This window comes from Gopherus flavomarginatus, chromosome 18 (genome assembly GCF_025201925.1).
Source record: "Gopherus flavomarginatus isolate rGopFla2 chromosome 18, rGopFla2.mat.asm, whole genome shotgun sequence".
In the NCBI taxonomy this organism is placed as follows: Eukaryota; Metazoa; Chordata; order Testudines; family Testudinidae; genus Gopherus; species Gopherus flavomarginatus.
The window spans coordinates 3,829,203-3,856,726 of record NC_066634.1 but is presented as its reverse complement, the minus strand read 5'-3'; the positions used below and the strand labels follow the sequence as shown (position 1 = coordinate 3,856,726).

Genomic DNA, 27,524 nt, shown 5'->3' with positions numbered 1-27,524 from the left:
ACCTGCCTGGACTGAGAGGGGGTGTGATAAGAAGAGTTAATTAATTTATTAATTAGTGGGGTGTCTTCTGCCCTTCCCTGAATTATAGAGACTGTGCCAGCTTCCCTGTGTGTATGCGACACACCAGGCTCTAACCATTAGACCCCACTCCCCTCTCAGAGCTGGAGAACCCAGGAGTCCTGGCTCTGAGCCCCACCTGCTCCAAGCAGTAGATGCCCCTCCCCTCCCTGAGGAGAGAACCCAGGAGTCCTGCTCTAACACGCCCGACATCACTCACCACCCTACACTCCCTTCTCCTAGTCCTGTTGGGTATCTGTCCAGGGGTGTCTCTGCCCCTCACACAGCCTTCCAGCGCCCTCTGCTGCTCCTCTGAGGGCATCTCTGCTCCAGAGACATCTGCGGTGCCAGGCCTGGGGCGTAAGGGGCCCCCATGACCCTGCAGTGCCAGGCCTGGGGCGTACAAGGGCCCCCCATGACCCTGCAGTGCCAAGCCTGGGGCGTACGGGGCTCCGTGACCCTGCGGTGCCAGGCTTGGGGCGTATTGGGCCCCCTGTGACCCTGCGATGCCAAGCCTGGGACGTATGGGGGCCCCCCCATGACCCTGCAGTGCCAGGCCTGGGGCGTAAGGGGCCCCCCATGACCCTGCGGTGCCAGGCCAGGGGCGTAAGGGGCCCCCCATGACCCTGCGGTGCCAAGCCTGAGACGTATGGGGGCCCCCCCATGACCCTGCGGTGCCAGGCCTGGGGTGTAAGGGGCCCCCCATGACCCTGCTGTGCCAGGCCTGGGGCGTACGGGGCCCCCGTGACCCTGCGGCGCCAAGCCTGGGGCGTACGGGGCCCCCGTGACCCTGCGGTGCCAAGCCTGGGGCGTACAGGGCCCCCCATGAGGTTGCGGGTGCCAGGCCTGGGGCGTAAGAGGCCCCCGTGACCCTGCGGTGCCAGGCCTGGGGCGTACGGGTCCCCCCGTGACCCTGCGGTGCCAGGCCTGGGGCGTACGGGGCCCCCCCATGACCCTGCGGTGCCAGGCCTGGGGCGTACGGGGCCCCCCGTGACCCTGCGGCGCCAGGCCTGGGGCGTACGGGGCCCCCCATGACCCTGCAGTGCCAAGCCTGGGGCGTACGGGGCCCCCCGTGACCCTGCGGCGTCAGGCCTGGGGCGTACGGGGCCCCCCGTGACCCTGCGGCGCCAAGCCTGGGGCGTACGGGGGCCCCTCCTGACCCTGCGGCGTCAGGCCTGGGGCGTACGGGGCCCCCCGTGACCCTGCGGCGCCAGGCCTGGGGCGTACGGGGGCCCCTCCTGACCCTGCGGCGCCAGGCCTGGGACGTACGGGGCCCCCCGTGACCCTGCGGCGCCAGGCCTGGGGCGTACGGGGCCCCCCGTGACCCTGCGGCGCCAGGCCTGGGGCGTACGGGGCCCCCCGTGACCCTGCGGCGCCAGGCCTGGGGCGTACGGGGCCCCCCCTGACCCTGCGGCGCCAGGCCTGGGGCGTACGGGGCCCCCCGTGACCCTGCGGCGCCAGGTCTGGGGCGTACGGGGCCCCCCGTGACCCTGCGGCGCCAGGCCTGGGGCGTACGGGGCCCCCCGTGACCCTGCGGCGCCAGGCCTGGGGCGTACGGGGCCCCCCGTGACCCTGCGGCGCCAGGCCTGGGGCGTACGGGGCCCCCCGTGACCCTGCGGCGCCAGGCCTGGGGCGTACGGGGCCCCCGTGACCCTGCGGCGCCAGGCCTGGGGCGTACGGGGCCCCCCGTGACCCTGCGGCGCCAGGTCTGGGGCGTACGGGGCCCCCCGTGACCCTGCGGCGCCAGGCCTGGGGCGTACGGGGCCCCCCGTGACCCTGCGGCGCCAGGCCTGGGACGTACGGGGCCCCCCGTGACCCTGCGGCGCCAGGCCTGGGACGTACGGGGCCCCCCGTGACCCTGCGGCGCCAGGCCTGGGGCGTACGGGGCCCCCCGTGACCCTGCGGCGCCAGGCCTGGGGCGTACGGGGCCCCCGTGACCCTGCGGCGCCAGGCCTGGGGCGTACGGGGCCCCCCGTGACCCTGCGGCGCCAGGCCTGGGGCGTACGGGGCCCCCCGTGACCCTGCGGCGCCAGGCCTGGGGCGTACGGGGCCCCCCGTGACCCTGCGGCGCCAGGCCTGGGACGTACGGGGCCCCCCGTGACCCTGCGGCGCCAGGCCTGGGGCGTACGGGGCCCCCCGTGACCCTGCGGCGCCAGGCCTGGGGCGTACGGGGCCCCCGTGACCCTGCGGCGCCAGGCCTGGGGCGTACGGGGCCCCCCGTGACCCTGCGGCGCCAGGCCTGGGGCGTACGGGGCCCCCGTGACCCTGCGGCGCCAGGCCTGGGGCGTACGGGGCCCCCCGTGACCCTGCGGCGCCAGGCCTGGGGCGTACGGGCCCCCCCGTGACCCTGCGGCGCCAGGGCTGGGGCGTACGGGGCCCCCGTGACCCTGCGGCGCCAGGGCTGGGGCGTACGGGGCCCCCGTGACCCTGCGGCGCCAGGCCTGGGGCGTACGGGGCCCCCCGTGACCCTGCGGCGCCAGGCCTGGGGCGTACGGGGCCCCCCGTGACCCTGCGGCGCCAGGCCTGGGGCGTACGGGGCCCCCCGTGACCCTGCGGCGCCAGGCCTGGGACGTACGGGGCCCCCCGTGACCCTGCGGCGCCAGGCCTGGGGCGTACGGGGCCCCCCGTGACCCTGCGGCGCCAGGCCTGGGGCGTACGGGGCCCCCCGTGACCCTGCGGCGCCAGGCCTGGGGCGTACGGGGCCCCCGTGACCCTGCGGCGCCAGGCCTGGGGCGTACGGGGCCCCCCGTGACCCTGCGGCGCCAGGCCTGGGGCGTACGGGCCCCCCGTGACCCTGCGGCGCCAGGGCTGGGGCGTACGGGGCCCTGCCCTAGGGGCAGAGGAGGCTGTATCCCAAGCCCAGCTTGAATCAGGGTCATTACCCAGCTGCTATGGTGCGGGTCAGGGGCCATATCCCTGGTTGCTATGGCTCAGGTCAGGGATAATGGCCTGGTTGCTATGGTGCAGGTCAGAGGTCATGGGAGCAGTTGCTATGGTACAGGTCAGAGGTCATGGCCTGGTTGCTATGGAGTAGGTCAGAGGTCATGGCCCCGTTGCTATGGAGCAGGTCAGGGGTCATGGGCCCGGTTGCTATGGGGCAACCTATGCCGAGGGTGAGTATTATGGTCTGCCTTCCCCATTTTCAGACTGCTATGGTGCAGGTCGGGGGTCATGGCCTGGTTGCCACAGCACAGGTCGGGGGTCATGGCCTGGTTGCTATGGCACAGCTCAGGGGTCATGGCCTGGTTGCCACAGCACAGGTCGGGGGTCATGGCCTGGTTGCTATGGCACAGCTCAGAGGTCATGGCCCAGTTGCCATAGCGCAGGTCGGGGGGTCACCACCATGGCGCCAGGAGCGCCCCTGGCGGCGAGTATTATGGTCTGCCCCTGCCCCGCGCTCGGGCACTACTTTTCCTGCCGGCGGCGGAGGGATCATCCTCCCGAGTTGGGAGGTTCGCAGCCGCGCAGCCTCGCGCGTCCTTCCCCCGCCCCCGAGCCGAGTCCCGGCGGCGCAGGGATCCGGACGCGGTGACGGGGACGCGCATGCGCAGCGAGGGCAGGGAACAGGCCCCGACCAGGCGGCAGCGGGAGGAGCCGAGCGCGGCGCGGCCGGTGAGGGGGGGTCACGGGGGGTCCGGGCAGCGCCGGGGGGGGAGGCCCCAGGGGAGCAGCGGAGAAGGGGCTGGGTGGGGGGAGCGGAGTCCCTGTCTGGGGCGCAGGGCCCCCCCGCCCCCCCCCCCGCCGTGGAGAGTCGCTGCCGGGACCCGGCGCCCCGGCCCGCAGAGGGGGGATGGGCCGGGGGAGGCCCCGGGGGTGGGATGGGGGGTGGGGGGGCTGAGGAGCCCCGGGGGGCACGAGGGGTCCAGGTGGGGGGCGGGGCTCGGGGGGCGGCCCCGGGGTGGGATGGGGGGTGGGGGGGCTGAGGAGCCCCAGGGGGGCACGAGGGGTCCAGGTGGGGGGGGCGGGGCTCGGGGGGCGGCCCCGGGGTGGGATGGGGGTGGGGGGGCTGAGGAGCCGCGGGGGGCACGAGGGGTCCAGGCGGGGGGCGGGGATCGGGGGGCGGCCCCGGGGTGTGATGGGGATCGGGGGCCTGAGGAGCCCGAGGAGCCCCCGGGGGGAGCAGCGCCGCGCCGCGCACGGGCTGTCCGGGAAGTGGCTGAGATGAGCTGGGAGGTGCCGCTGGGACCAGGCCCCCGGAAGGAGCAGGACGCGGCTTAGCTGCCCCTAATTGGCCGAGTTGGGGGGGCCGTGACCCCACACACGGGGGGGGGGATGCGCTTGTTGTGGGATCCAGCGATCTGGCATCTCCTCCCCCCAGCAGATTTCCCAAGATGACGCAGTTCCTGCCCCCCAACCTGCTGGCGCTTTTCGCCCCCCGAGACCCCATCCCGTACCTGCCCCCTCTGGAGAAGCTGCCTCATGAGAAGCACCACAACCAGCCCTACTGCGGCATCGCGCCCTACATCCGGGAGTTCGAGGTGAGCTGGCCTCCCCGCTGGCAGGGGGCTGGAGGGGGGAGAGCTGGTTGCCTCATCACCTCTTTGCTCCAGAGCCGCCAGGCTCCCCCTCCATCTCTGTGCCACCCACCTGCTTGATGCCCTGCTAACGTGCTTCTCTTCCCTGCTCAGGACCCACGCGATGCCCCTCCGCCCACCCGCGCAGAGACCCGCGAGGAGCGCATGGAGCGGAAGGTACGGCTCTCAGCAAGCATGGGAGTCAGCCCATCCTTCTAGGGACATGGGCAACCGCGGTGGGGGGGTTTGTCTGCATGCACCCCCCCCCCCCCAATAACCAGCTTTGGACCGTGTGGGGAAAGAGCGAGCTGAGGACGTGCTCTGCTGCCAGAGTCTCTCCTGTTCTCCCTTCTCCCATATAGTCTGGTGATTGAATCGTGGGGCTGGGAGCCAGGACGCCTGGGTTCTCTCCCCAGCTCTGGGAGGGGAGTGGGGGAGGATTTGGCTGCCAGGACTCCTGGGTTCTCTCGCTGGTAATTCTGTCACTAACTCCCTGTGTGAGCTTTGAGGGGAGTGCCTGGGAGTCCCCGTCTGTGAATTGGGGGTCGCAGCCCTGCAGAAGGCGGTGAGGACGAAGCAGTGAGTGCAGCGGCACTTTGAGAACCTCGGGGGTGCTAGTGACTGAGAGCCCCCCCTCAAATCCTGTCCTGGGGTTCCTCTCTGGAGAGTCACTGCCAGGAGGCCAGAGCCTGTCACTCCTTCCCTTTCCTTCCCACAGAGACGAGAGAAGATAGAGCGGAGGCAGCAGGAGGTGGAGAATGAGCTGAAGATGTGTGAGTGTCCGGGGGGGGTCCCATCACCATGGAGGGTGGGGGGTTGATCTAACTCCCATCTGCTGGGAACAACCCCTCACGGGTGCCTCAGCATATGGGAGGGTAAACGGGGGCTGGGGGGGCATCAGCCATTGCTGTTTCCACGTGCCTAACCCTGTTCTGTCCCCATCCAGGGGACCCGCACAACGACCCCAACGCCCAGGGAGACGCCTTCAAAACCCTCTTCGTGGCTAGAGTGGTAAGTTTGTCCCGCGGGGGCCCCCCCCCTCGCCACCTGACCGCCAGCAGCAGCTGTCTCACCAGCCTGTCCTCTCCCCCGCAGAACTATGACACGACAGAATCCAAGCTCAGAAGAGAGTTCGAGGTCTATGGCCCCATCAAACGGGTAAGAGGCTGCTCTGAGGGACAAAGAAGGCCATGCTGTTCCCAGGGAGGGTGACTGACCCTGGGGAAGTGGGGGGTTCTCCATCCCCTGCCAGCTCCCAGCCCAGAGGAATGCTGGGGGAAGGGGTCCCTTCTGACCTGGAAGTCTGCAAATCCCCACGTTTGGTCCCTTCCTTCCTGGGCCCTGCCTGCGGAGCCTCAGTGGGCTTCTAACCGCTGGCAGCTCTGCCCTGAGACAATCACCATAATGAACTCTCATGCTTAGGGGCTTCAGCCTGCCTGCAGGGGTCAGGTGGGGATTCCCCCCACCCCACCCAGCACAACTAGCCAGATGTGGGCCGGGTTTTCCCTTCCTGTGAAGGATCAACTACAGCTGGAGATGGGACACCGACCGGGGTGAACCGCTGCTCTGAGGTGGTCCCCAGTCCCCTTACTGCCTGGCTGGTGGGGCTTGTTCATATGCTCAGGGTCTAACTGACCCCCAGGTTTCGGGTTGGGACATTGCCCTGCCCCACCCAGGTTTCAGGTTGGGAAGTTAAACCCCCCTGCCCCCTTGCAGGATTTCACACGGGTGAAGGGTGTTCCTGGCTCTTCCTATCCTGGTGGTGCCCTGTTGGGACCAGGCTACCCCCCCTGACCAGGAAGGCTCTGATGAGGCTGCCATCTTGGTGTGTCAGACCCCAGTCGGTGCAGGAGCGCCCCCTGCTGGTCTGCGGCGAGTTAACCAGCACAGTGAAAGGCGCTGTGGGGCAGTGGCTTGTGTCAGATTGAAGCCGGGGCTAAGCAGCGCATGTGTGTGCGGGAGGGGCCGTGTTTGGGTCATTAACCTGACCCCCTCCGGCCCCCCCAGATCTACATGGTGTATAGCAAGCGTTCCGGAAAGCCGCGCGGCTACGCCTTCATAGAGTATGAGCACGAGCGGGACATGCACTGTGAGTACTGCCTCTGCCCGGGCCTCTTTGCCTCTCCCTAAAGCGCGTGTTTTCCATCTGGGGGCCGGCCCGCTCCCGGAGGTAAGTAACGGAGCGCAGGGCCGGCGCAGGGCCAGTGCAAACCCAGGTTCCATTACTCTGCTCCCTCCCCCCCCCCCCCCACGGAGCTCGACATGAACAACGGAGGCGGGGCTGGGCTGGGGGCTGGCCATCAGAGGGTTCATGCTGAGATGACCCCCGCAGGCGGGGTGCCCCTCCCTCCCATAACTGCAGATTAATGTAATCAGGGTGCTGCTGGTCGTGGCGTGTGAGTGAGAGGGTGCTTGTGCTCCGACGGGCTCAGCGCTGTGTGTACCCCCCCCGAACCGCTGAGCTTCACGAGCTGCCCCCGCTCCAGGGCTGAGCCCAGAAGCGGCGAAGCTGGGGGAGCAGCTCAGCTCGAGCGTGTGGGGGGTGCAGGTGCATCTTGGCGCTAGTGACTGTTGTGAACGATGCTGTTGGGAGGAGGGGTGTATTAATTCTGTGTTCTTATTGTCACTGCAGCCACCTTTCTGATGGCTATTGCCACTGCTGGCTTGCAGCTGATGCTAATGCTCCCCCCATACAACACCTCAGTGTATGGTTGGTATAAGGGTTTGTATGTTGGTAAGATTTCACGGCACCCCTACACCTATACACAAGCCAGGCCACAGCAGCGGTAGGCACCTAGCGTGGTGTGGGTGGGGACCGGAGAAGCTTGCTCTCTCGTCCGGCTTCCGCTCTCTTGCCGGGCGGAGACCGGACGGGGGGGCGCAGGCTCCGAATTCCTGCCGGAGGTAGCAAGGGGAGGGCAGGCCAGGCTGGAGGTCACCCTGTGTAGGATGCTTCCCCGCAGCTGATGAAGCAGGACTCGAATATGTCCCAGGGCTGGGTTTTGGTCCCGCCCGCGCGTCAGTGCCGGCACTGCTGAGGGGGAGCTCGCAGCGCTGGCTGCATCTGTCCGACTCTTAATCCCTCCAACGAAACCGCAACCCAGGCAACTTCCTGATCCCCTCCCAGTCCGTCCAGCATAGCTCCGCCTCTCCAGCCAGGGCCGCTCTCTGCTCATGCTACCATCTCCCTTTGGGCATCTCGCTGCCCAGGCCGGGGTGGGCTGTGCTGTGCAGGGCTCTGAGCTTTGTCGCATCCGAGCGGGGTGGGGAATATTCGAGTCCTGCCTTTAGCCGTTCCCACCAGGCTGGTGAGGTGAGGTAGACTAGCTCCTCTGGCTGCCCCCGGTGCAGCCAGCCACTCTGTGGCCCGCTCCTGGGGCTCGGGGCGTCAGTCTCGGCTGAGCCTCGGACCGGTGCCCTGCGGCTCGCAGAGACAGGGCCCCCCAACCTGTGGGCGGGAAGGGATTGACACGCAGGCAGCCGGCACACAGCGACACTAGCCCAGGGCAGTGTTAGTCACTTCACACTCCCGGCTTCTCAACCGCGCCCACCCCGTAGAACTGCCCATGGGCGCTGAGCCGGGCTGGGCTTGGCAAACCCGCCTGCCACACGCAGGGATGGGGTCTGGGTGCTGGCTGCTGAACTCTGGCAGAGGCACCGGCCTCGAGAGGCGTCGCCGAGGGCACTAAACCCAGCCCGGCTCCAGTCCCTCTTGAGCCCTCTGCATCAGACTGTGTAAGGGGACGGGTCTGCCCCCGTTTGAGTAGGACCTACAATATCTCCCTGTGTGAGCCCTGAAGTCGTGTCCCCAGCAGCCACGCTGCCGACCTCTGGACCCGGGGGAGGGCGCAGGGCCAGGCTGAACTTTGGTCCCGGTTGGCCAGCGACTGGAAGGCTGGGGATCCGTGACGGGTGGTGTCAAGGGAACGGAGCCCTGGTGATCCCAGGGATCGAGCCCCCCTTTGAGTCCTGCCCAGGGCGATGGGGCTCTCTCTGATGGGGGTCGGCAGTTGGGAGGGAGGTTCTGGCTAGGGTGGCTTGGTAGAAAGGTGACAATAAGGTTGGTCTCAGGTAAGCCACGGCCTTTCCTGGCCGGGACCAGCACCACAGACAGACACGGCCCTGGGATGGAACCAGGACCCCAGCCCTCTCAAGAGCAGCATCTAGGCCCCATTCTAGCCAGGGCAGCGCAGGATCTCCCTCTCCCTGGGGGTGTGCTCTGTTGGCATGGGGGGCTCTCAGGGGGCCAGGTTTCCCCACAAGTGCCTTGGACGGAGGTGGTCTGGGGGGCCCATCCCTGTGGCTAGGGTGCTCTGCCCTGCCCCCTCGGGGTCCTGGCTGAGTGGGCAGCTGTGTCCCCTCATGACCAGCCAGCTGGCAACGAGAGGGCAGAGGCAGAATCCTGCCCCGGCCCCTCAGTCAGGCGGCAGGCCGGGCAGGGGCTCCAGCTGAGCCATTGTGGGGCTGGTAAGTGTTCCCTCAATGCCGTAGTGCCCCAGCTCCTGTGGGGGGCGGGCAGGGCCAGGGGGACTGTACCTCCCATGGGGGGTGCACCTACGCCGCTGCCAAGACAGGTAAGGCAGCGAGGTGTCGCTTGGCAGCCACGCCACCCCCCCCAAATGCCAGTGCCCCGGCCGGGGGCACGGGGGCGGAGCCCGGCCTCCCGCGCCCACGCTAGCAGCCTGATGCGTTGAGTTGAGGCGCTAAGTTGAAATGTTTTGTAAGTAGTTTCTCCAGGTAAACGCTTTTATTTCCTTCTCGTGAGCGGTGCCCGTCTAGCGCCCCCTCCTCCCCCCCTGTGCGTGCCATCTGTAGCCGCCACGTAGGGATCTGTACTCTGTTCCTCTGGTGACGACAGGCGGGGGGGGGCGGCAGGGGCGTGACTGGCAGGGGGCGGCGGGGGGAGTGCCAGCCGGGTACCAGACTGTAAAACCTTTGCGCATACCACCCCTGGTTGTACACAGATTCCTCTCCCTCCTTCCTGTAGGTGTAATACCTCCTGCTTTGGGGGGGGATGCATGGCGGATTCAGGGTTAGCTGGCTGGCTGGGGTGGGGGGTGGGCGGTGTACCCTCGTCTCGTAGGGGTTTACCCCCCACGGGGCTGCCCGGGTCCCACGCAGCGAGCGTGGCATCGGGGAGGAGGCGGGGGGCAAACACAGGTATTTGACTTGTCGGTAACATTTCTTTCCTTGCAGCTTTGGGGGGCTGGCTTGGGGGGGCGAGGGGCTGCTCCATTCAGCCCAGCAGCCGTGGCTTGCGGATCTTCGGCCTCAACAGGGTTGGGGTGTCCTGTTCTTTGGCGTTGACCCAGCTGCTGAAGTCCAGGCAGCATGGGGGCGGGGGGACCTCGGGGCAAGCTACCCCACGGCAGGGTGGGGCAGCCCCTCGGCCGGCTCTCGGGAGCCACGGGGCAGGTGGGGGGAGCTGTGTGTGTCTGGGGGGTGGTTGGGCGGGCTGGCTTGTGTTTGGGCTCCGTGCCTAACAGAAACGCCCCCCCCCGCCCTTGTGGACACCCCAATCTGTTGCAGCGGCATACAAGCACGCAGATGGCAAGAAAATTGACGGTAGGAGGGTGCTGGTGGACGTGGAGAGAGGCCGGACAGTCAAGGGTTGGCGTCCCCGCAGGCTGGGTGAGTAAGGAACAAACCCCCCCCACCAGAACGCAGAGCCGGGAAGCAACCCCACATCAGGCCTGCAGTGCCGTGGCAGACAATCGGCATAGCCCTCGGCATCCCCTACCGGGAGCTCCCCACCCAGCCTGTGACGGGCTCTCCAAGGTGCAGCCTGGAACTGGGGTATCGCTGAGCCCTCTGTCTAACCAGCCCGGCCTCCCTCTGACAAGCCGCAAACCCCTCCAGGTCCTGCACTCACACAGCCACCTGCAGGTGGGGACACACCCCGCTGAGTGACATGATTGCTTCTTCCAGCCAGTCTCCCCGCAGCTCCCCAGCCTAGGACCCCAGGGCTGTACGGTCTTGCCCTGGTCAGAAGTCTGAGCCGTGTAAGTTGATTACCCAGCCCGCCCGTCCCCCAGTGTGGCGAGGATGTGCACCAGCTCTTATACCCTGAGCAGATTCCCGTTTGTGCTTCGAGCAAAGCCCATCGGGCGAGATAAAATGCAGAACCGATTTGTTAACTGCAGAAAGGGATTTTAAGTGATCATAAGTGAGGCTGCAAGTCTTTGACGGAAGTCATGGATTTTGGGACCTCTGTGACTTCTGCTGCGGCCGGTGTAGCCCCAGACAGCTGGTCCTGGGTGCTGCCCCGGAGCAGCAGTTTGGGAGCAGCAGCGGTGCCCTGGGCCACCCCTCTCCCACCGCAATCCGAGTTCCATAAACTCGACAGGATTTGAATCGAGCATAATCTCACCCTGATGGTAGATTTCCTTCATATACAAGCTGGATTCTCCTTTGAGGTGTGAGGAGGGCAGGATTAACTCTCCTGTGGGCCTGGGGCTGTTAGATTTTTGTGGGGCCCCTGGGGGGTTGGAATGGACTCGGAGCAGGGGGTTGGGGTGCAGGTTGCAGGCTCTGGCTGGGAGGCACTTACCTCAGGCGGCTCCCAGCCTGGGCTAAGGGAGGATCCCTGGCTCTGTGCTGCTCTGCTCCCCGAGATGGCTGGCATGTCCGGCCCCTAGGCAGAGAGGCCCTGCTGCTGTGCACAGGCACTGCTCCTGCCAATGAGAGCTGCAGAGCCGGCGCTGGGGGCGGGGGCAGCGCGCAGATTCCCTGAATGCCCCTTCCATAGAGGCACATTGGCAAGCTGGTGCTCGCAGCTCCAGGCTTGGGGGCGGGCGCCGAGGCTCGGGGCTTGCCGGGCTCGATGAAAAGAAGCAGCAGGCCAAATCTGGGCCTGCGGCCCCTGACGCCCCTGCATTAATCCAGCCCAGGGAGTGAGGACAACTGATGATGTCACTTCCCCTCTGTTCTACGTTCCTCCAGCTTGCTGGAAAGAGCTTTTGCTAGGACACGAGCCAAGCAGCCTCCCTTGTGTCTTCATTGGCCATGGATCCCGTGACAGTCTTAAGCAGTGCAGATTCCCCTTCACAGGCCTTCCACGCTGCCACACCTGAACGGCTGGTTGTGGGGGTTCCCAGCCGCACAACCTAGTTCAGTAACACCCCCCAGCCGACTTCCTACCTTCATGTCCAGCGGCAGCCCCCACAGTCCAACCGGAGCTTAATGGTCAGCAGAGTGAGCCGTCGCCAGGCAGACGTCGCACAGCCGAGCATAAGCACAGGGCAGTGGTGAATATGGAGGTGACAGCAGACTGTTTAGAGGCATATAGTGCCCCTCCCTTCCCTCCACTGGGGGAGCCAGGGGGGTTGAGTTGGTCCCATAGATCCCTGCTGGGGGCAGGGTGCTGAAGAGCTGCACTTTCTTTATAGGTGGTGGCCTGGGGGGTACCCGGAGGGGTGGTGCAGATGTCAACATCAGGCACTCCGGCCGAGACGACACCTCCAGATACGACGAGCGGTGAGTGGGGGGCAGACTGTGCCCAGGGGACCCCGCGTGCCCAGCCCATATTGGCCAGACCCCCTGCCAAGGGATATGGTGGGGTGGGGTCTGGAGGAGTTTGGGGGAGGGAAGTGATGGCCCAGTGCATTGTGGGAGTATGGAGGGCTGTGGGTGTCTGCAGTGCCCCCTGCTGGCCGGAGGGGGTGGGGATGTCCAGTACATTGTGGGAGCATGGAGGGCTGTGGGTGTCTGCAGTGCCCCTGTCCCAGTGCATTGTGGGAGCGTGGAGGGCTGTGGGTGTCTGCAGTGCCCCCATCCCAGTGCATTGTGGGAGCGTGGAGGGCTGTGGGTGTCTGCAGTGCCCCCGTCCCAGTGCATTGTGGGAGCGTGGAGGGCTGTGGGTGTCTGCAGTGCCCCCGTCCCAGTGCATTGTGGGAGCGTGGGGGGCTGTGGGTGTCTGCAGTGACCCCGTCCCAGTGCATTGTGGGAGCGTGGAGGGCTGTGGGTGTCTGCAGTGCCCCCGTCCTAGTGCATTGTGGGAGCGTGGATGGCAGTGGGTGTCTGCAGTGCCCCTGTCCCAGTGCATTGTGGGAGCGTGGAGGGCTGTGGGTTTAGCAGTGCCCCCGTCCCAGTGCATTGTGGGAGCGTGGATGGCAGTGGGTGTCTGCAGTGCCCCTGTCCCAGTGCATTGTGGGAGCGTGGAGGGCTGTGGGTTTAGCAGTGCCCCCGTCCCAGTGCATTGTGGGAGCGTGGAGGGCTGTGGGTGTCTGTAGTGCCCCCGTCCCAGTGCATTGTGGGAGCGTGGAGGGCTGTGGGTTTAGCAGTGCCCCGTCCCAGTGCATTGTGGGAGCGTGGAGGGCTGTGGGTATCTGCAGTGCCCCCTGCTGGTCAGAGGGAGTGAGGCTGGCCCAGTGCATTGTGGGAGTGTGGTGGGCCGTGGGCCTGCCTGCCCTCGAGGGATGGGGTGACGGATGGCCCAGGGGTTAGGGTTAGGGGTGTGATGCTCGGGGCCCCTCTCCCTGCAGGGACCGGGAGCGGGAGCGAGACCGGCGGGACCGGAGCCGGGAGCGGGACAAGGAGCGGGAACGCCGGCGCAGCCGGTCCAGGGAGCGCCGGCGCCGCACCCGCAGCCGGGAGAAGGAGGAGCGGAAGCGGAGCCGGGAGCGCAGCAAGGACAAGGACAAGGAGCGGGAGCGGAAGCGGCACAGCCGCAGCCGGGAGCGCAAGCGGGACCGGGACCGGGAGCGCGACAAGAAGGAGGAGCTGCCCGAGGGGGGGGACGCCCAGGCCGAGGAGGTGGCGCTGGGCGAGTTGGGCCTGGACAGGCTGGAGCTGAAGCTGGAGGGCGAGGACAAGGGCAGGGACAGGGACAGGGAGCGGGAGCGAGACCGCCGGCGCAGCCACCGGGACCGCGACAAGGACAGGGACAGGGAGAGGGACAGGGAGCGCCGGCGGGACCGGGACCGGGACCGGGAGCACAAACGGGAGCGGGGTGAGCGCGGTGAGCGGGGAGCCGAGAAGCGAGACGAACGGGCCGGCCAGGACAACGGCCTGGCCGAGCCGCTGGAGGAGACCAGCCAGGACATGTTCCTGGACCAGGAGTCCATGCAGTCCGGAGACGGCTACATGTCCACGGAGAATGGGTACCTGCTGGAGCAGCCCCTGGAGTGAGGGGCTCCCCTGCCCCCGGGCCGGCCTGGCCACTTCCCTTTTTTTTTTTTAGGTGGGTAAGTTTTTGTCCCCCCAGTTCTGTAGCGTGACCCCCCAGAAATGCCACACGTCTGTATAAAGCCCTGTGCGGCTGCATCTGCTTTTCTTTAACCACAATAAAGGGGTTTTAATGGTTCTGCTGTGAGGTGCTGTTATGGGGGGGCTGGGCTAGGAATGGCCAGAGCAGCTGGCCCTGGTACCCGGGGCTCAGCCCTGGGCCTTGGCAGGCCGCTCCTGGCCCTACACTTTGCCCTCATGGAGCAGCCTCGAATTGTGGGCACCAGAACTGGGCCCAGGCTCCAGCCACGTTGCAGCAGGGCCAAATACCCTGTGCCCTGGCTCGGGATTCCCCTGTTGGGCATCGTCCAGGGTCCCTGCCTCCCAGCAGCACCCCCCCCCCATGGTCACTGCGCTCTCCCCCCCCCCGGTGTTAATGCTCTAAGGCAGCCGTAGCTGGGGGCGCCCCTCACCTGGGTCTCTGACCCATCCTCTGCTGTGTTCCTGGCCCCCCCAGGCACAGGCGGGGCCTGTGGCGTTTCCAGCCAGGCCACTGCTGGGGGGGGGGGGGAGGGGGGCTGCTGAGGGGTTTAACCCTGAGACTCACCCGCCAGGGGCTCGGGCCTGCCCCCTATATTGGACCCCCCCCCGCCCTTTGGTGCCCCGTGGCGGCAGGTCTGAGCCCAGCCGCATGTTGATCTTGCCCCAGGAATCCCCCACCCTGGGGTTGGCCTGGGGAACTCGCTGCCCCTGGATGTGGCCGGGGAGGGGCCCGAGCACCGAGGGGGGTGAAGTGGAGAGCGGGGGGGTCACCCCACAGCCAGGGGGACCATGGAGGTGCTGCAGGGACCCCCCCAGGTGGGGGGGCTGCGGGAGATTCGTAGGTGTGGGGGGGCTTTGCTCCTGCCCGTCCCCCACCTGCTCTCAATGGGGGCGGGGGGGGCCAGGAGGCGCTGCAGCCGCGTGGGGGGGACGTCCTCTCAGGCGTGACCACGCGGCTGGGGGCGCGTGCACGTACGTCGTGCACCCGCCCGGAGCTCCGGGCACGCGCGTACGCGCAGGTACATTTCCACCCCCGCGCTGTGCCCCCCCCAGCCCCCCCGTGCCACGTGGGGCGGGGCCGGTGCGTGAAGATGGCAGCGCTGAGCAGCGAGCCGCTGGGGCTGGAGCGGGGTGAGGGCTGCGCGGCAGGGGCGGGCTGGGGGGCAGGGCAGGTGGTGTCTGGGGGGGGCAGGGCAGGTGGTGGCTGGGGGGCAGGGCAGGAGTTAGATGGGGACAGGGCAGGTGGTGATTGGGGGGCAGGGCAGGAGTTGGATGGGGGGGTCAGGGCAGGTGGTGGCTGGGGGCAGGGCAGGTGGTGGATGTGGGGGGCAGGAGTTAGATGGGGGGGTCCAGACAGGTGGTGGTTGGTGGGTAGGGCAGGTGCTAGATGGGGGGGACAGGGCAGGTGGTGGCTGGGGGGCAGGAGTTAGGTGTGCGGGGGCAGGTCAGGTGGTGGATGTGGGGGAGGAGGCCAGGAGTTCGATGTGGGGGTCAGGGCAGGTGGTGGCTGGGGGGGCAGGGCAGTAGTTTGATGTGGGGGGGTCAGGGCAGGTGGTGGCTGGGGGGCAGGAGTTAGGTGTGCGGGGGCAGGTCAGGTGGTGGATGTGGGGGAGGAGGCCAGGAGTTCGATGTGGGGGTCAGGGCAGGTGGTGGCTGGGGGGGCAGGGCAGTAGTTTGATGTGGGGGGGTCAGGGCAGGTGGTGGCTGGGGGGGCAGGGCAGTAGTTTGATGTGGGGGGGTCAGGGCAGGTGGTGGCTGGGGGGCAGGAGTTAGATGTGGGGGGCAGGGCAGGTGGTTGGGGAGCAAGGCAGGAGTTAGGTGTGGGGGGGCAGGTCAGGGGGTGGATGTGGGGGGGTCAGGGGGTGGCTGGAGGGCAGGGCAGGAGTTAAATGTGGGGGGGCAGGGCAGGTGGTGGCTGGGGGGCAGGAGTTAGATGGGGGGTCAGGGCAGGTGGTGATTGGGGGTCAGGGCAGGAGTTAGATGGGGGGGGCAGGGCAGGTGGTGGCTGGGGGGCAGGAGTTAGATGGGGGGGCAGGGCAGGACTTAGATGGGGGGGTCTGGGCAGGTGGTGGCTGGGGAGCAGGGCAGGAGTTAGATGTAGGGGGCAGGGCAGGTGGTGGCTGGGGGGGCAGGCAGGAGTTAGGTGGGTTGCAGGAGTTAGATGTGGGGGGACAGGGCAGGTGGTGGCTGGGGGGCAAGGCAGGAGTTAGATGTGGGGGGGCAGGTCACGTGGTGGATGTGGGGAGGGTCAGGGCAGGAGTTAAATGTGGGGGGGCGGGGCAGGTGGTGGCTGGGAGCAGGGCAGGAGTTAGATGTGGGGGGGCAGGGCAGGTGGTGGCTGGGGGGCAGGGCAGGAGTTAGATGTGGGGGGGACGGCAGATGTTAGATGGGGGGATGTGGGGCAGCGGCAGGATGTGGGGCAGCGGCAGGGTGTGAGTTTGGGGGGTTCTCCCTGCCCCCTGTGTGAACCCCCCCATCCCATACAGATGTGGCGCGCGCCGTGGAGCTGCTGGAGCGGTTGCAGCGAAGTGGGGAACTGCCCCCCCACAAACTGCAGGCTTTGCAGCGGGTTCTGCAGAGCAAGTTCTGCTCAGCCATCCGCGAGGTGAGACGCCCCTGGACCCCAAAACCCCTCTGTGCCCACAAGCACTCCCACATCCACCCTGCACCCTGCACTGCACCCCCACATCCACCCCTGTACTGCACCTCCACATCCCCTGCACCCCCTCATCCACCCGCACCCCAACCCCTGTACTGCACCCCCACATTCCCTGTACCCCAGACCTCCACAATCCTCCAGGCCACTTCCAACATCTCTGGGACCCCCCTGCTCTGCACCCCCAGTCCCCCTACCGCCCCTGAGGGTTCTGCAGTTCAACTTCTGCTTGGCCCTCTGGGAGACGAGCCCCCTCCCCAGTCACACCCATGGGGCTCCCACCTCACCACCACCCCGACCCCTTGGGGGTCCCAGACAATGACCCTCCATGGCCTTGTCTCCTGCTGTGACCCCCCCAGACACCTCCCACCCCCCAAAGCCTGAATCACCTGGGAGTCCTATGGCCTGGATCAACCCTCACTGCCTCTGCCCCCAGCCCAACCGGACTCTTGGGTTCCCCCCCAGCTCTCACCTTGACAGCCCCTCCGCCGCTTTCCTCCCCCAGGTCTATGAGCAGCTCTATGACACTCTGGAGATCGCGGGCAGCGCCGAGATCCGGGCCCATGCCACGGCCAAGGTACGGCCCCCCCAGGGACCCCCCGCCCTGAGAGCCGGGCCTGGGCACCGCACCCCTCCTGGGGACCCCCGAGAGCTGGGCCTGGGCACTGCACCCCGCGGGGACCCCCAAGAGCTGGGCCTGGGCACCGCTCCCCCCCCCGGGAAGCCCCCAGCCCGATAGCCAGGTCCAGGCACTGCCCCCCACAGAGAACCCTGGATATGAGCACCGCCCTCCCCCTAAGAGCCGGGCCTGGGCACCGCCCCCCCCGGGGACCCCCGAGAGCCGGGCCTGGGCACCGCCCCCCCCGGGGACCCCCGAGAGCCGGGCCTGGGCACCACCACCCCTGGAACCCCCCCAGCCCGATAGCCGGGCCCAGTCACCGTGCCCCCCCCCCGGGGACTGCCGGTTCTGAGCACCGCCCTCCCCTCGAGAGCCAGGCCTGGGCACCGCCCCCCTCGGGGACCCCCGAGAGCTGGGCCCAGGTACCACCCCCTCAGGGACCCCCCACCCCCAAGACCCAGGCCTAGGTATCTACCCCCCACCCCCAAGAGCTGGGTCTAGCCCCTGCCCGCACCCAGGGTGCTCACTACCCCAAAAGTTGGGCCCGGGCACTGCACCCCCCAGGGACCCCCGAGAGCTGGGCCTGGGCACCGCCCCCCCCGGAGACTCCCGGATCTGAGCACCGCCCTCTCCCCGAGAGCCTGGCCCGGGCACTGCCTCCCCCCAGGGACCTCCAAAAGCCAGGCCTGGGCACCGCCTCCCGGGGACCCCCAGATCTGAGCACCACCCCCACCCCGGGGACCCTCGAGAGCCAGGCCTGGGCACCGCCCCCCCCCGAGGTCCCCCGGATCTGAGCACTGCCCCCCCACCCCCCCTCGAGAGCCAGGCCCAGGCACTGCCCTCCGGGGACCCCTCCCTCGGGCGCCCTGCCCCCCCCAGTGCCCTGCGTCTGTGCCCCCAGGCCACGGTGGCGGCGTTCGCGGCGAGTGAGGGCCATGCCCACCCCCGGGTGGTGGAGCTGCCCAAGACGGACGAGGGGCTCGGCTTTAATATCATGGGGGGCAAGGAGCAGAACTCGCCCATCTACATCTCCCGCGTCATCCCCGGCGGTGTCGCCGACCGGCACGGCGGCCTCAAACGGGGAGACCAGCTGCTGTCCGTCAACGGCGTGGTGAGCGAGGGGGCCGGGGGGAGGGGACATGGGAGGGATGTGGGGGAGCAATGGGGGGCACTGGGAGGGGATCGGCCTGAGGGGGTCACCGGGAGGGGACATAGGGTTGGCCGTGGGGGGGAGGGGGGGGGGCTGGCGTGGGGAAGGCTCTGAGAGGGGACATGGGAGGGATTTGGTGGAGCGATGGGGGGACACCGAGAGGGGACATAGGGGTGGCTGTGGGGAGGGCTCCGGGAGGAGACATTGGGGGGCGATGGGGGGCACTGGCATGGGGGGGCACTAGGAAGGGATGTAGGGCGGATGCAGGGGGGGCGATGGGAACCATGGGGGAGGCACTGGGGGAGGGACATCAGGCGGCACGGGGGGACTGGCATGGGGACTGGGAGAGCTGAGCGTGTGGGGAGACTGAGGCAGCAGCAGGTGTGGGGGCAGCACTGGGGTGGGGGGTCTGTGCCCCTGACCCCTGTGTGTCCCTGCGTGGTGCAGAGCGTGGAAGGGGAGCAGCACGAGAAGGCCGTGGAGCTGCTGAAGGCGGCCCAGGGAACGGTGAAGCTGGTCGTTCGCTACACGCCCAAGGTGCTGGAGGAGATGGAGGCCCGGTTTGAGAAGATGCGCACGGCCCGCCGGCGCCAGCAGCACCACAGCTACTCGTAAGGGCCCCCCAGAAACCCCCTGAGCCCCCCGTTCCCCCCCAGAACCCCCTGCCAGCGCCAGCAGCACCACAGCTACTCCTAAGGGCCCCTACAGAAACCCTGCTGAACCCCCTATTCCCTCACCAAACCCCCCGCCAGCGCCAGCAGCACCATAGCTACTCGTAAGGGCCCCACAGAAACCCCCTGAGCCCCCTGTTCCCCCCAGAACCCCCTGCCAGCGCCAGCAGCACCACAGCTACTCGTAAGGGCCCCCGTGCCCTCCAAGACTCCCATTTCCCCCTGAAATCCCCCGCCGGTGCCAGCAGCACCACAGCTACTTGTAAGGGCCCCCCCAGAAACCCCCTGAGTCCCCTGTTTCCCCCCAGAATCCCCTGCAAATGCCAGCAGCACCACAGCTACTCCTAAGGGCCTCCCCTGAGACCCCCGTTCCACCCCCCCAAACCCTCTGCTGGCACCAGCAGCACCACAGCTACTCCTAAGGGCCCCTACAGAAACCCCGCTGAACCCCCTATTCCCTCACCGAACCCCCTGCCAGCGCCAGCAGCACCACAGCTACTCCTAAGGGCTCCCCCTGAACCCCTCTGTACCCCCCGAGACCCCCGTTCCCCCCAGAACCCCCTGCCAGTAGCACCACAGCTACTTGTAAAGGCCCCCCCAAGAAACTCCCTGAGACCCCTATTCCCCCTCAAAACCCCCCTGCCGGCACCAGCAGCACCACAGCTACTCCTAAGGGCCCCCACAGAACCCCCCGAGCCCCCTATTCCCTCACCGAACCCCCTGCCGGCACCAGCAGCACCACAGCTACTCCTAAGGGCCCCCACCGAACCCCCCCAAGCCCCCTATTCCCCCACAGAACCCCCCTCTGGCGCCAGCAGCACCACAGCTAATCGTAAGCCCCCTCCCATAAGAACGGCCAGACTGGGTCAGACCAAAGGTCCATCCAGCCCAGTGGCCTCCCTGCTGACAGTGGCCAGTGCCAGGTGCCCCAGAGGGAGTGCCCAACAGGCAGTGATCAAGTGATCTCTCCCTGCCGTCCATCTCCACCCTCTGACAGACAGAGGCCAGGGACACCGTTCCTTACCCAGCCTGGCTACTAGCCATTGATGGACTTAACCTCCGTGAATTTATCCAGTTCCCTTTTAAACCCTGTTCTAGTCCCAGCCTAACAACCCCCTCAGGCAGGGAGTTCCACAGGCTGCCTGTGCGCTGCGTCCTGTTGCTTGTTTTAAACCTGCTGCCCATTCATTTCATTTGGTGACCCCTAGTTCTTGTATAATGGGAACAAGTAAATAACTTTTCCTTACCCACTTTCTCCACATCATTCATGATTTTATAGACCTGTCATATCCCCCCTTCGTCTCCTCTTTTCCAAGCTGAACAGTCCCAGCCTCTTTAATCTCTCCTCATACAGGACCCTCTCCAAACCCCGAATCATTTTAATTGCCTTTCTCTGAACCTTTTCTAGCGCCAGTAGAGATGAGGAGACCACATCTGTACACAGAATTCGAGATGTGGGCGTACCATGGATTTATATAAGGGCAATAATATATTCTCTATCCCCTTTTTAATGATTCCGAACATCCTGTTTGCTTTTTTGACCATTGCTGCTCACTGCGTGGACGTCTTCAGAGAACTGTCCACGATGACTCCAAGATCTTTCCTGACTCGTAGCTAAATTAGCCCCCATCATGTTGTATGTATAGTTGGGGTTATTTTTTCCCATGTACATTACTTTACATTTATCTACATTACATTTCATGTGCCATTTTGTTGCCCAATCACTTAGTTTTGTGAGATCTCTTTGAAGTTCTTCACAATCTGCTTTGGTCTTAACTATCTTGAGCAGTTTAGTATCATCTGCAAACTTTGCCACCTCACTGTTTACCCCTTTCTCCAGATCATTTATGGATAAATTGAGTAGGATTGGTCCTAGGACTGACCCTTGGGGAACATCACTAGTTACCCCTCTCCATTCTGAGAATTTACCATTAATTCCTACCCTTTGTTCCCTGCCTTTTAACCAGTACTCAGTCCGTGAAAGGACCTTCCCTCTTATCCCACAGCAACTTAATTTACTTAAGAGCCTTTGGTGAGGGACCTTGTCAAAGGCTTTCTGGAAGTCTAAGTACACTAGGTCCACTGGATCTCCCTTGTCCACATGTTTGTTGACCCATTCAGAGAACTCTAATAGATCAGTAAAACACGATTTCCCTTTACAGAAACCATGTTGACTTTTGCCCAACAATTTATGTTCTTCTATGTGTCTGACAATTTTATTCTTAACTATTGTTTCGACTAATTTGCCCAGTACTGACGTTAGACTTACTGGTCTGTAACTGCCGGGATCACCTCTAGAGCCCTTTTTAAATATTGGCTTTACATTAGCTAACTTCCAGTCACTGGGTACAGAAGCTGATTCAAGGGACAGATTACAAATCCACGTTAATAGTTCCACAGTGTCAGATTTGAGTTCTTTCAGAACCCTTGGCTGAATGCCATCTGGTTCAGTGACTTGTTAGTGTTGAGTTTATCAATTAATTCCAAAACCTCCTCTAGTGACACTTCAAATCTGTGACAGTTCCTCAGATTTGTCACCTACAAAGGCCGGCTCAGGTTTGGGAATCTCCCTAACATCCTCAGCAGAGAAGACTGAAGCAAAGAATTCATTTAGTTTCTCCGCAATGACTTTACCATCTTTAAGCCTCCTTTTGGGTCTCGATCGTCCAGGGGCCCCACTGGTTGTTTAGCAGGCTTCCTGCTTCTGATGTACTTAAAAACATTTTGTTATTACCTTTGGAGTTTTCAGCTAGCCGGTCTTCAAACTCCTTTTTGGCTTTTCTCATTACATTTTTACACTTAATTTGGCAGTGTTTGTGCTCCTTTCTATTTGCCTCACTAGGATCTGACTTCCACTTTTTAAAAGATGCCCTTTTATCTCTCACTGCTTCTTTTACATGGTTGTTAAGCCACAGTGGCTCTTTTTTAGTTCTTTTACTGTGTTTTTTAATTTGGGGGTATACATTGAAGTCGGGCCTCTATTATGGTGTCTTTGAAAAGCACCCATGCAGCTTGCAGGGATTTCACTCTAGTCACTGTACCTTTTAATTTCTGTTTAACTAACCTCCTCATCTTTGCATAGTTCCCCTTTCTGCAATGAAATGCCACAGTGTTGGGCTGCTGAGGTGTTCTCCCACCCCAGGAATGTTACCCATTGTTAAATTATGGTCACTATTTCCAAACGGTCGTGTTATAGTTACCTCTTGGACCAGCTCCTGCGCTCCACTCCGGACTAAATCAAGAATCACCTCTCCCTTGGTGGGTTCCCATACCAGCTGCTCCAAGAAGCAGCCATTTAAAGTATCAAGAAATTTTGTCTCTGCATTTTGTCCTGAGGTGACATGTTCCCAGTCAATATGGGGATAATTGAAATCCCCTACTGTTATTGAGTTCTTTATTTTGCTAGCCTCTCTAATCTCCCTTAGCATTTCATCGTCACTACCATTGTCCTGGTCAGGTGGTCGATAATGTTATATTCTTATTAGAGCATGGAATTACTATCCGTAGAGATTTGATGGAATATGTGGATTCATTTTAGATTTTTACTTCATTTGATTCTACATTTTCTTTCACATATAGTGCCACTCCCCCCCTGCCCCTGCATGACCTGTTCCGTCCTTCCGATATATTTTTTTTACCCTGGAATGATGATGTCCCATTGATTGTCCCCACTCCACCAGGTTTCTGTGGTGCCTTCTATAGCAATATCCTTCTTTAACACGAGGCACTCTGGGGGTTGGTCCTGCTTTGAGCAGGGGGTTGGACTAGACGACCTCCTGAGGTCCCTTCCAACCCTGAGATTCTATGATTTCACCCATCTTATTGTTTAGACTTCTGGCATTTGTGTACAAGCACTTCAAAAATTTGTCCCTGTTTATTTGTCTGATGTGTCAGATTCTTTTTTATGTGAATGTTTCTTCTCTGATCTGGCCCATTCTTTATCCTTGTCCATCCTCTGCTCCTGACTAGAACCTAGAGAATCTCTATCACTGGGCTCTCCGCTAAGAGAAGTCTCTGTCCGATCCACGTGCTCTGCTGCAGCAGTCGGCTTTCCCTCATTTCTTTGTTTAAAAACTGCTCTGCGACCTTTTCAATGTCAAGTGCCAGCAGTCTGGTTCCACTTTGCTTTAGGTGGAGCCCATCCTTCCTGTATAGGCTCCCCTCATCCCAAAAGTTTCCCCAGTTCCTAAGGAACGTAAACTCCTCCTCTCTACAATCGTCTCATCCACACATTGAGACTCGGAAGCTCTGCCTGCCTACCTGGCCCTGCGCTTGGAACTGGGAGCATTTCTGAGAATGCCACCATAGAGGTCCTGGATTTCAGTCTCTTCCCTAGCAGCCTAAATTTGGCTTCCAGGACATCTCTCCTACCCTTCCCTATGTCATTGGTACCTACAAGTACCACGACCACTGGCTCCTCCCCAGCACTACACATAAGTCTGTCTAGATGCCTCAAGAGATCCACAACCTTCCCACCAGGCAGGCAAGTCACCATATGGTTCTCCCGGTCATCACAAACCCAGCTATCTACGTTTCTAATGATCGAAACTCCCATTACTAACAGCTGCCTTTTCCTAGCAACTGGAGTTCCCTCCCCTGGAGAGGTAACCCCAGTGCGAGAGGATACCCCAACATCAGCTGGAAGGAGGGTCCCAAGTATGGGAAGGTTTCCCTCTGTTCCCATTGACTGCTCTGCTTCCCTGAGCCTTTCATCCTTCTCAACAGCACAGGGGCTGTCTGACCGGAGGTGGGACAAAGCTACAGTGTCCCAGAAAGCGTCCCTGTGCCCCCCAGAAACCCCTGTCAGCATCAGCAGCACCACAGCTACTCGTTAGGACCCTCGCAGAGCCCCCCACTACTCCCTATGCCCCCCAGAACTCCGACCGGCACCAGCAGCCCCCACCTACACATAAGGCCCCCCCTACAGCTCCCCAGAACCCCTGTGCCCCCCAGTACTCCACATGCCACCTAGAACCCCCAACTAGTGCCAGCAGCCCACAGCTACACATAAGGGCCCCCCAGAACTCCCCAATGGTGCCAGCTGCACCACAGCTACTCATAAGCACCCCCCCTGCATCGCCCTAGAAAGCCTCCAGAGCCCTCATCCCCTCCAGAATCCCCCCAGTGCTGCCAGCAGCACCCCAGCTACGTGTAAGGCCCCCCAACCGCCTGATGTCATGAGCAGCACCCCCAAAGTCACTCCATGCTCCCCAAATCTGCTATGCTTCCCTGGTCCCTGCTCTGACGAAAGTCCCCTCTGTTTTCTCCCCAGGTCTCTGGAGTCGCGGGGATAGCACCCATCTCGTGCTCATGCTGTGCTGGGCCTGGGAGGCCAGGAGCCCCCCAGGCCCAGTCCCACAAAGATTCCTTCCCCTCCCCCCCAGTTTTCGTGTGTAGCTGGGTCTATTTATCCGGCCTGCGCCGGCCCCGCCGTGAACCGTATTTATTCCCTTATTTAAATCTGACCCCTGTGCGTGAGCCGGTGTGAATCCGCCCGCCGGCCACACTCCGGGGAACAACTCCCAAGCTGTGAGAGTCGGAGGGGGTGTGTGAGGGGGATCCTGGCTTACGGGCAGAGAAGGGGGAGGGGCTCCTGGAGAAATTCACTTCCCCCAAACCACTCACCTTACAGGATTCTCCTTCACTTCCTGTCCCAAATTCCTGTGCATCTTTGCCTGTGCGCTCCACCCCAGAGGGGCTGCATCCCAGTGCTGGTTGAGGGAGTCCCTGTATACCCAGCCCCAGTGCCCTACCCCAGAGGGGCCGCATCCCAGCGCCAGGCAAGGGGTCCTCGTATACCCAGCCCCCATGCCCCGCCCCAGAGCCAGCCGCATCCCAGTGCTGGGCGAGGGGTCCCTGTGTACCCAGCCCCCACGCTCCACCCCAGAGGGGCTGCATCCCAGCATGTTGATGATGCAGTTTAGAGAGTGGCCAACAGGTGGCGGCTTTGCTGCTTGACTGTGGGGGCGGGAGAGACACTTGGGGGACACTGGGCTTCAGGGAGTGTTGGGCATTGGTGCCCCTCACTCTCGACCTGCAGCCCCCTCCTAGCCCAGCCCTGAGCTCCTCGCCCCCCCCACCAAGTTCTGCCTGTGCCCCTCCCAAGCCGCAGCATCATTTCTAGTCCCTAGGAACCCCCCAGATCTCCCTTGCCCTGTCCTTTCCAAAGCAGGGGGAACAGAGGCTGGGGCCTGGGCTCCCCTCCCAGATCAGGAGGGGGTGCGGGAAATGAGCTTGGGAATCAGGGACACACCCGTCCCCCTGGAGTGAGTCACCCCCTCGAGTCAGTTTTTCTGGTTTGGCTGCTGGGTCTGCCAGGGAAAGATGGGGGTGAAATTCCCAGAGAGGGAGTCAGAGGGTGGGGCTGTGCGGCAGGACTCCTGGGTTCTCTCCCTGGCTCTGGGGGGGGTGGGGTTGGTGGGTGACTCCTACTCTCGGCCCCTGCTGTCCGTCTCCCCCGTACCCCTCTCCCCCGGGAACGTTCGTGCCCTGTGCCACGGCTCCTGATTGTGCTGGGGGAAAGGGGTTCTTGACTGTGAATAAACCGATGGGAGTGAGTCTGTGACGTGCGTGTCCGTGTCCTTTGTGCCTGGGCCCTGGTCTCTGGTGTCCACATTTCAAGGAGGACAGCGGTAAATTGCAGAGGGGCGGAAAAGCTGCCTGGAGGCCGGACGGATTCAGCTGGGAAATACGGTGTCCGTTTCGCCCAGGCAGGAGGATTGGCCAGGGAGCAATTCCCTGGGGTAGGGGGGCCCGGGACTCGCCGTAGGTGACCCTCCCCCGCCTCCCTGCCCCCCATGTTAGGGTGGAGAGGGGGCCAGTTCCAGCTGGATTGACCGAGTGACATGACCTGTCTGGGGCCTGATCCTGGGGATACAAGCCGGCGCCCCCGCTTGGCAGCAGTTCCGGGGGCACCGGCTGGCTCACGGCAGCAGGAAGTGGGACATGGGGCAACTGACCTGCGTCCGCCCTTGAGGGATCCCCTGATCTCTGCTGTCCCTCCCCCAGGCAGCATGCCCTGAGTTTGCAAACAGGGAGAGTTGGCTGAAAGCTGGGGGGGGGGGGAGCGTGGGGGTTGCTTCTAAATGAATGGTGCATGTGCGGTTGATTGCAAGCTTCTCAGGCGGAGTACGGACTTCCCAGCTGGCCAAGTTGTGTGTTGGTGCGTCGCATGCATTGTTGCATTTTCTCCCTGGGGCTGCCCTGCCCCTGTGAACGCAGCGGCGCATGGGTGAATGCGCGTCTCCGTGCTGCAGATATTTGTTGCGTGTCTGGGTCGCATATTTCTGGGATGGGGCAGTTTGATGCCCTGCAGGCTTGTTCTCTGGTGTGTCTCTGGGCCACATGGCTTCTTGTGTTTCTGTGGGCTGGTGTGTCACCAGGTTGCATGCATTGCTGCATTTCTCATGGTGGCTTGCAGCAATTCGTACAATGTGGAGAAATGAGCGTGTTTGAATGAGGCAGGCAAATGCATTTCTCCGCATGGCTTAAGACGGTGCAGTATTCTGGGCTGTCAGGATGGCGCATTTCTCTGGGGTTGGTGCCTTTCCCTGGGGTGCAGAATTGGTGCATTTCCCTGGCAGTCTGGGGTTGGTGCATTTTCCCAGGCGTTGGTGCATGTCTTGGAGTTGCGGGGTTGGTACATTTCGCAGGGGCTGGTACATTTCGTGGGGTTGGTGTATTTCTTGGGGGTGCGGAGTTGCTGCGTTTCTCAGGGGGTCTATGCATTTCTCGAGGACGGGAGGGTTGATGCATGTTTCAGGGGTGCAGGGAGGGGTTGGTGCATTTCTCTGAGGTGCAGGGAGGGGTTGGTACATTTCTCCGGGGTGCAGGGTTGGTACATGTCTTGGGGGTGCAGGGAGGGGTTGGTGCATTTCTCTAGCATTGGTGCATTTCTCCGGGGTGCAGGGAGGGGTTGGTGCATGTCTCAGGGGTGCAGGGTTGGTGCCTGTCTCGGGGGTGCAGGGAGCGGTTGGTGCATTTCTCCAGGGTGCAAGGTTGGTGCCTGTCTCGGGGTGCCGGGAGGGGTTGGTGCCTGTCTCGGGGGTGCAGGGAGGGGTTGGTGCATTTTTCCAGGGTGCAGGGTTGGTGCCTGTCTCCGGGGTGCAGGGAGGGGTTGGTGCATTTCTCCAGGGTGCAAGGTTGGTGCCTGTCTCGGGGTGCAGGGAGGGGTTGGTGCATTTCTCCAGGGTGTAGGGTTGGTGCCTGTCTCGGGGGTGCAGGGAGTTGTTGGTACATTTCTCTGGGGTGCAGGGAGGGGTTGGTGCATTTCTCCAGGGTGCAGGGTTGGTGCATCTCTCCGGGCTGCGATCCCCCAGATCCAAGCCCCGGCTTCTCCCGCCCGCTGCACACCGGATGACATCATCCTGAAAGCGAGCCCCGCCCTGCCCTTCCTCATTGGCTCCCCTGCCCGGCAGCCCCTCCGCCATTGGGCGCCGGGCCCGTCTGCTCGGAGCTGCCCTCTCCCACCGCCGTGCCTGGGCGGGGCCTCTCGGCCGCCCCGGACTCTGGCCAGCGCCCGTTGGCTGAGCGGCCCGTCACTCAGGGCTCCCTTAAAGGGGCCGGCGCCGGTGGGGCGGGGTGGGGGGCGGCGCGGAGGGGCCGGGAGCCGCGTCCGGCGGGGCTCCGGCAGCGCGGGGCGGGGGAGGGG

At 63.9% G+C, this 27,524-nt stretch overlaps 2 protein-coding genes across 3 annotated transcripts; both read left to right on the top strand.

Moving 5' to 3' along the window:
• The first annotated feature begins 3,557 nt into the window (after nucleotides 1-3,557).
• On the top strand, nucleotides 3,558-13,875 carry SNRNP70 (small nuclear ribonucleoprotein U1 subunit 70). 2 transcript variants are annotated; one of them, XM_050927719.1, is made up of 10 exons: nucleotides 3,558-3,669; nucleotides 4,379-4,535; nucleotides 4,686-4,748; nucleotides 5,290-5,344; nucleotides 5,518-5,582; nucleotides 5,667-5,729; nucleotides 6,579-6,660; nucleotides 10,101-10,202; nucleotides 11,960-12,047; nucleotides 13,055-13,875. In XM_050927719.1, the coding sequence occupies exons 2-10, from the start codon at nucleotides 4,389-4,391 to the stop codon at nucleotides 13,698-13,700; spliced, it is 1,311 nt and encodes a 436-aa protein (XP_050783676.1). In that variant the 5' UTR covers nucleotides 3,558-3,669; nucleotides 4,379-4,388; the 3' UTR covers nucleotides 13,701-13,875. The 2 variants fall into 2 exon arrangements, with proteins under 2 accessions (XP_050783676.1, XP_050783677.1); XM_050927720.1 differs by having other exon boundaries at nucleotides 3,573-3,669; nucleotides 4,376-4,535.
• An 890-nt stretch (nucleotides 13,876-14,765) lies between these two features.
• Nucleotides 14,766-25,439, top strand: LIN7B (lin-7 homolog B, crumbs cell polarity complex component). The gene is made up of 6 exons (XM_050927747.1): nucleotides 14,766-14,909; nucleotides 16,265-16,383; nucleotides 16,940-17,011; nucleotides 17,955-18,164; nucleotides 18,651-18,814; nucleotides 24,147-25,439. Exons 1-6 carry the CDS (start codon nucleotides 14,870-14,872, stop codon nucleotides 24,166-24,168), a joined length of 627 nt encoding a protein of 208 aa, XP_050783704.1. The 5' UTR covers nucleotides 14,766-14,869; the 3' UTR covers nucleotides 24,169-25,439.
• The last annotated feature ends 2,085 nt before the right edge of the window (nucleotides 25,440-27,524 follow it).

Excerpts from the sequence above, each read along its gene's own strand:
- SNRNP70 (XM_050927719.1), top strand. The coding sequence starts at position 4,389 with ATGACGCAGTTCCTGCCCCCCAACCTGCTGGCGCTTTTCGCCCCCCGA. Across the intron at positions 4,749-5,289 it reads AGGAGCGCATGGAGCGGAAG|AGACGAGAGAAGATAGAGCG; the intron begins GTACGGCTCTCA and ends TCCTTCCCACAG. Across the intron at positions 10,203-11,959 it reads TTGGCGTCCCCGCAGGCTGG|GTGGTGGCCTGGGGGGTACC; the intron begins GTGAGTAAGGAA and ends CTTTCTTTATAG.
- LIN7B (XM_050927747.1), top strand. The coding sequence starts at position 14,870 with ATGGCAGCGCTGAGCAGCGAGCCGCTGGGGCTGGAGCGGG. Across the intron at positions 16,384-16,939 it reads TCTGCTCAGCCATCCGCGAG|GTCTATGAGCAGCTCTATGA; the intron begins GTGAGACGCCCC and ends TTCCTCCCCCAG. Across the intron at positions 18,165-18,650 it reads TGCTGTCCGTCAACGGCGTG|AGCGTGGAAGGGGAGCAGCA; the intron begins GTGAGCGAGGGG and ends TGCGTGGTGCAG.